General features: G+C 33.6%; 1 protein-coding gene across 2 annotated transcripts; it reads right to left on the bottom strand.

Annotated features, from left to right (window-relative positions):
* Positions 1–1,017: 1,017 nt before the first annotated feature.
* LOC139499421 (monocarboxylate transporter 12-like) lies at positions 1,018–5,326 on the bottom strand. 2 transcript variants are annotated; one of them, XM_071288096.1, is made up of 4 exons: positions 5,184–5,326; positions 3,898–4,044; positions 1,841–3,022; positions 1,018–1,299 (listed from the first exon to the last, which is right to left on the bottom strand). In XM_071288096.1, exons 1-4 carry the CDS (start codon positions 5,305–5,307, stop codon positions 1,124–1,126), a joined length of 1,629 nt encoding a protein of 542 aa, XP_071144197.1. In that variant the 5' UTR covers positions 5,308–5,326; the 3' UTR covers positions 1,018–1,123. The 2 variants fall into 2 exon arrangements, with proteins under 2 accessions (XP_071144197.1, XP_071144198.1); XM_071288097.1 differs by having other exon boundaries at positions 1,146–1,299; positions 1,881–3,022.
* Positions 5,327–6,912: the final 1,586 nt, after the last annotated feature.

Below are 6,912 nucleotides of genomic sequence, written 5' to 3'. Positions count from 1 at the left end.
CCATCTATTTAACATAGAACGCTTTTGGAAATACATGAGAATGACTGTCTTCTTTAAGAGAACCAATGAATCGAATGAAACCAAACATGACATGCATGTTCTTTATGAGTTGTTTACCAAGTGCTGTTACTTTAAAGCCGATCCCCATTCCAGATGGCCGCGAATGGGGGACTAAGTTTAACATTGGAGTCATGAGAAGTACATAAACGTCTTTATGGAATAAAATCAAACATTTAATGAATGTTCCTTGTGAGGTGCTGACCAAGTGTTGTTACTTTGAAGCTGGTCATCATCCAAGGTTACCGTCAGTGTGGAGACTTAGATTAACATAGGATCGTTAGGGAAATACATACAAATATCTTCTTTTAAAGAACTACTGAATGGAATGAAACCAAGCATGGCATAAATGTTCCTTTGCTTCCGATGTACTGTTCAAGATAGCCATCAGGATTATTTTTTTTTCAATTACGGGGCCAACATTAAACCAAATTAGGCCTCAATTACTTTTGAAGTATTTGTTCATGATTTTGATCTATGTTTACATGATTTCCGAAACCAAAGTAAAATCAGGTGAGCGACACAGGCTCTTAGGAAAATCTAGTGAATATAATGGTAGTTTATATTATGAAAGTCCGTAAGGAAACATGTCACCCTACCAGGGCAAAGTATTCTGATTTCGAGCCGGCAAGTCTTTGTTCTTACTTCTAAATGCTGTATGCTTAGCGGACAAGTTGTTATACAATATCAACTTCAAAGTCTGGTTGCATTCAATCGGGAGTCAAACCCACGGCACAACCGAGATCTCGATGTCGTACCGACTATATACAATGTATGGACTATAATAGTTTACTTTTATAAATTGTTTTTTGAATGGAGAGTTGTCTCATTGCCATTCATACCACATCTTCCCCTATCAATTAAAAGCAGCAACTAACATTTCAGTTGATGTCTTATTTTTTTAACCAATCGTATACAAGTTACAACAAATGTATATATGAAATCAAATATATCCCCAGGATTGTTTGAAGTCATCTAAAGATAAGTTATATCTGTCCTAGTAGTCTCTGGTGCTTTTACATGTATTAGTCAATATAAGCATAATATATTACAATCCATGTTTTCATTAGACAAAACAATTTCCGTTAGTCAACCTCTTTGGAAAATTACAGTTTATTGCGTCTATTTTCCAACCACTGAAATAGTGGTTCACAAAATATACAGCAACAGATCCAAGGAGAATTCCAGCGCCCATGATGTAAAACGTCAGTGTGTATGATCCAGTTAAATCCCGAGCAAGACCTGAAAAACACACATTATTTGCTATGAATGTATTTCTATTGCAACAAATTAGTGTATTTTTATGTGCGATCTTTGACGATAGTCTGTGCATTTTCCACAATCTGTAAATAGTGCATTGACACCTGTTTATTGTCAAACACCGAATGTTGCCACCTTAAAGATCGTTTGGTTGCTGTTCGATTGACGTATAACCGCTTTAATTTTTTGGAATAAAGAAAATTTAATCGTTTTGTTATTATGACATGATTAACCTTATGACAAAACTGCAATGGATTTTTTTTTATAAAATAAGGAGAGGTGGCATGACTGCCAATGCACCAATCGTCAACGGATTTAAGCGGCAATTATAGGTACATGTAACTAAACGCCCTTCAAATATAAAACTGTAAAAGGTCATACAGTACCCATGCTAACATAAGTAAAAAGCTTTCTCTTAGTCATTTGAGTCGCTTGTCAGTTGGTTTCTGTTTCAAAGACGTATATACACCCCCGCATATTCAAATTTAACACGTGATCGATGTTACAGAATATATAAACATACCTAAAAGTGGAGTAAAACCAACAAATGCTATTCCATGTACCTGTATCATTAATGACAATGCTGTTGGGTATCTGTCCGAACCAACACAATCTCGCAATAGCAGTGGCGCCATTGAGAAATACACACTTCCAAAACTTCCATATATTATTGAAAACACAACGAATGATTCGAAATTGGTGTATAAAGGGTTAAACATTACTGCTAGTCCAGTGATACCTAAACAACTTCCTAAAATATAATCACGACGAAAACGTTTTGAATCAGATATCCAGGCAAGCGCAAAACGGGCAAACAAGTCACACACGCCCATCAAAGTTACGAGAATAGCGATTTTGTCATTCGGAATGTCATGGTCTTTTGCGAATGGTGGAATGTAAATGACAATCAAGCCGCATCCAGCAACGGAAACGAGGCACATGAATAAAAGCAATAATAAATGGCGGTTTTTTAAAATTCTGAAATCGATGATGTCATAACAAGAACATGATCTTGATTCTGATGCGATGTCGGATTTTGAGTCTCTTTTGATGTCTGGTTTGTTTTCCTGCTGACGAAGAAAATTTAAACTATAAACTGAACAAAATGAACTTGCTGTTCCTAAACCTCCGAACATGTCTATTCGAGGTATTAGTGTCTTTTTTGTAGAGTCCACTCCGACAACAGTAGTATTATGGCTTTCAGAGCAGCTTCTCGGTTTTCTTTTCCGTGTTGCAATCAATTTGACGTACGATTTATAGTCATTAAACCCGTCACTAGATACTTCGGGTTCGTAATATTTGGCAACATTGTCTACCGATAAAGAATACTCAGCTATTGGGTTTTCTGAAACTTTTCTAGAAAACCCCTTTTTCTTATCGTCTTCAGTTAAATCACCATTCTTTGAACTATAACATGTATTATTATTTTTGGCATTTTTCGAAACATCTTTTTGTGTTGCCTTGCGAGAAAAGAAAGGGCGGGTTAAAGCACCGACAACAACGTTATTTAATAATATACCAGATATCACTAACAAGGCACCTTGCAGTCCATAATTGTCTAGAAGTTTTTGAATGATAATTGGGAATACAAAACTGCCCACGCATCCTCCTATACTAGATACCATGAAAGCGAAACCCAATCTCCTTTCAAAATAATTGTTTATTTCAATAAATACCAGTACTGAGGTAGATGCTATGCCAATTCCTGAAATGAGAACAAAATCTTAATTTGACCGAACTTTTGAACATATTTTGTATATATGTTTTAATCTTGAAAGACGTTGAGCACAAATCAACGGCAAAAACCCAACCACAAAAATATACAATCAAAACCGACACCATGGCACACTTGTTATTGCGACAACACTTCAAAGTTAATTGATTGGCAATTCAAGACCACTATTACGGCAACACTCAGCAATTTGTTTTGTGCATTTCAGCTCACCTGGTCCACAAGGCCTAGTGAGCTATAAGTTTAACTTTGCATCCATGTGAAAATAAATCCTATAAATATTACGATTAAAGTAGACAGGAAATACAAGAACATTTAAATACGTGAACGATTTGTAAATGAACAATGATGAAATAACCCTTGTTGCTTTTAATTCAACAGATGTTCTAATAGTCAGTTTTAAGGTAGATACATGGTATACGCCATCTTGGATTGTACAATCACAGTAAACAATCGGTCTAGTAAGAAAACAAGTTCGGTGGCACCATATTTTTTTTTTATTTTCTTAAAATATATTACAAAACCTATCTTTTCACAATTTATTTAAAAATTCTATCTTAAAAGAGTTTTGTGTATGCACACAAATGTGATTTTCCATGAACAATCTACGACTCATAGCTTGAAAAATTATAGCACCGTGGCCCATACTTTTAATTATATTTTTTTAAAAGAACATAGTAAAATCTTCATTTTGGGTAAGTATAAGAAAATTCTGTCTAAAAAAATATTAACTTATGATCTACCTTAATTTGTTAGAAAACCTTGTTTGAACAGTCTCACTCTTTTTATTTTTACAAATGAATGATATAAGTCGACAAACAATGATAAATTAATAAGTTCAAAATTACCATAAAGAACACCATGTGCTACAAAAAGAGCAGCTATTCCTGGCACCAGTGCATTTAGCATATAAGAACCACACAAAATCAAACCTCCAATTATCATTAATGGTCTGCAACCAACAAATCTGATTCCGACATTTAATGTAAATAGAGCTACAATAAAAACACATTAAATCAGTATATAACTGCAGGTCATTAACAATGTATTTTACCATGTTATAGCAAGTGTATAAACGTCATGTTCTTAAAACCGCTTCGGTGGTCTCGTTATGAACCCGATTAGATGATGGTCGGTTCTATCATATACATGGCCAATTAAACCAACCTTGAACATTGGTTATTGCTGCTATTTGGGAGAAAGAGCAAAGACTAGTCGGCCTGTGACAGAGTAATTTGTCTCAGTAGGCTGACATTTCTCCATGTGGACTACTATATTATGAACTAGAAGAAATCATCTTCAAAAATCGACCAATCGGGTAAGTCAATTACAAAGCAGGGTTCATATTCATTTGATATGAATATGCTCTCGTCTTGATTACATGTATGTATTTACAGTGAAACCTGTTTAAACCGAACCTCTTCAGGTTCAACTGAAGATTGTGTTCGGTTTTGGCCGATATTCGGTTTTATGAGGTTCACAACGCACATAATTTGATATGACGGTGCTTACGAACATGTTTGGTTTAGACACTCAGGTTTTCGGTTTAAACAGGATTCGGTTTAGTCAGGTTTCACTGTATTTGACACGCTGGACGTTATACAGTCACTAAACAGACACATTATTTTTGTTTATACTGTAAATTCGTATTCATATTGTCATGTCATATATCTTATAATAGTTTAGAACGTTCATTTGTAGCACTGTAGCAGTGTATGTCATTACACTAAATTTGAGTCGGTAATTACATGAAATGAAAACATAGGTCATCGTAGGCCTTTAACAACGAGTAAAACCCATAACGCATTATGATAGTAATCTATAAATAAAGTCCCCGAAATGACTAATAGAAAACAGTTCCAACGAAAAACAACATCAAGTGCAATAAACATAATTCTATATTTAAACCCAAGACTTTGTATCATTTGGTGACATTTAGTGCAATAAACTTAAAACTGTAGACTATTAGAACACATAACTTAAAACTACATAGACTTGATATGTAATACAAATACAAAGTTTAATGTAATTTTAAACTGCATACCATAGATTATAATTGTCATGGTTTTATTTCACTCATGATGAAACATTTTTTATTTCTACAAATAAATACTTAGATTTAAAATATACTTACAAACTAGGCTTACAAAAAGATTTTGCACTGAAATAATCCCTGATAATAATGAAGAGCTGGTATCATACACTCTTAAAAACTCAACAAAGAACAATCCAAACGACTTTCCTATCCCGATGAACATGAACAAATGTATGAAGGCACCTGCAATATATAAAACACAATGATTTAATATCATTATTCTTTCCACAAAACAACATAAAAATAAAGAATGCATGGTATAGAGACTTAAAAGTAACAAACGTACATATGACTTTATAACAAAAATAAGTCGGACAGTCGAAGCTAAAAGGGTAAAATACAAAACGTTTCACATGTTTGATGATAAAAAAAGTATTTTAATTAATGAATAACAGTAATCGTTACAATTTTCAATAACTTTATTATATAAAGACTGATAATTTCAGATGAGGTTTTGAAAATATTTTTTAAAATTATGATGAGAACGATGACCTTAAATAGATATAGGAAGATGTGGTGTGAGTGCCAATGAGTCAACTCTCCATCCAAATTACAATTTCAAATTTTTTTTTTTTTAAAGTAAACCACTATTTGCCTCCACATATGACCCAAGACCATCCTTTGTCCTTCCGTTGATCTGCAGAGTCCTCTTTGTCTTGTTGAATGGTGGTTTCATCTTCATCTTCTTTAATGTCAGAAGTTTTGTCTGGTGGTGTATGATTAGTATTGTCTCTCTTTGTAATTTCGCCATTGTATTTCATAATTCACTCCTGTAACGTGAACAAATTGAATAACTAAATAAAACATTAAGGTGGTACCTAACACTTTCACTAAAATCAATTTGGCTCGTTTAATTTTGATAAAGTTTGACAAAGTATTTACTTTGATCTTTGACAAAAATATAAAAATTTCTAAAAATTTGAACCAACCGTTTAATAAAAAAAAATACACTGGTTATATATAGCAGTTTGACAAGCACTTATTTTGATCATTGAGAAGCTTAATATCGATCACCTTAACAACACAGCGTAATTAAAACGTTTAGCTGACTTTACAGAGTTATCTCCCTGTAGTGTTAGGTACCACCTTAAGTATAAAAAAGAAAATGTGGCAAGATTGCCAAATCTGCACAAGAGACCAAATGACACAGAAATTAAAAAAGTTTATAAGGCATTCAAAAGTCTAAACCTCAAACGTTGCGCGTGGACAAGGGAACGACCATTTAACTTCCAGGGGGGGGGGGGGGGGGGGTGTCTTGTTTTGCTACTGCCCAGCGAAAATACTCAAGTTTGATGATTTTCCCGTGTTTCGTCAATTTTTACCCATTTTGGGACTACTATTGTGAAACAATCATAGTTCCTGAATTAATTTTTTTTCATACTTTCAATTAAGGTAAAGTTAACAAATCTGAATTAATTCAATTTAAAAAAAAAACTATAAGTAGGTGTGAAGATAGTATCACATTAGTCCAGTTTCATTATAAAGTAACGTATGTAATATTTAGTTATGAACTAACACCATGTACATTGTAACAAGCACATGCGTATACTATAAGCCAACGTAAGTCTCACATTTAAAAAATAAAATCCTCTAGTTCGAAAACTGAGTTTCGTAATATTTCCGTTTTCAAAACTGCCTTCATGAGATGTGCTAAATAAAGGCCTGCGAAAGTGCTAGAAATTATTATATAAATCATGGTTATATATTGCAATAATATTTCCTACCTGTCGTCAATGAACGAACAGTTATCTCTAATATGTCACTTCTG

The sequence above is a fragment of the Mytilus edulis genome, chromosome 12 (genome assembly GCF_963676685.1).
Source record: "Mytilus edulis chromosome 12, xbMytEdul2.2, whole genome shotgun sequence".
Classification (NCBI taxonomy): Eukaryota; Metazoa; Mollusca; class Bivalvia; order Mytilida; family Mytilidae; genus Mytilus; species Mytilus edulis.
Note: the sequence above shows the minus strand (reverse complement) of the source record. Positions and strands in the feature narration are given on the sequence as shown.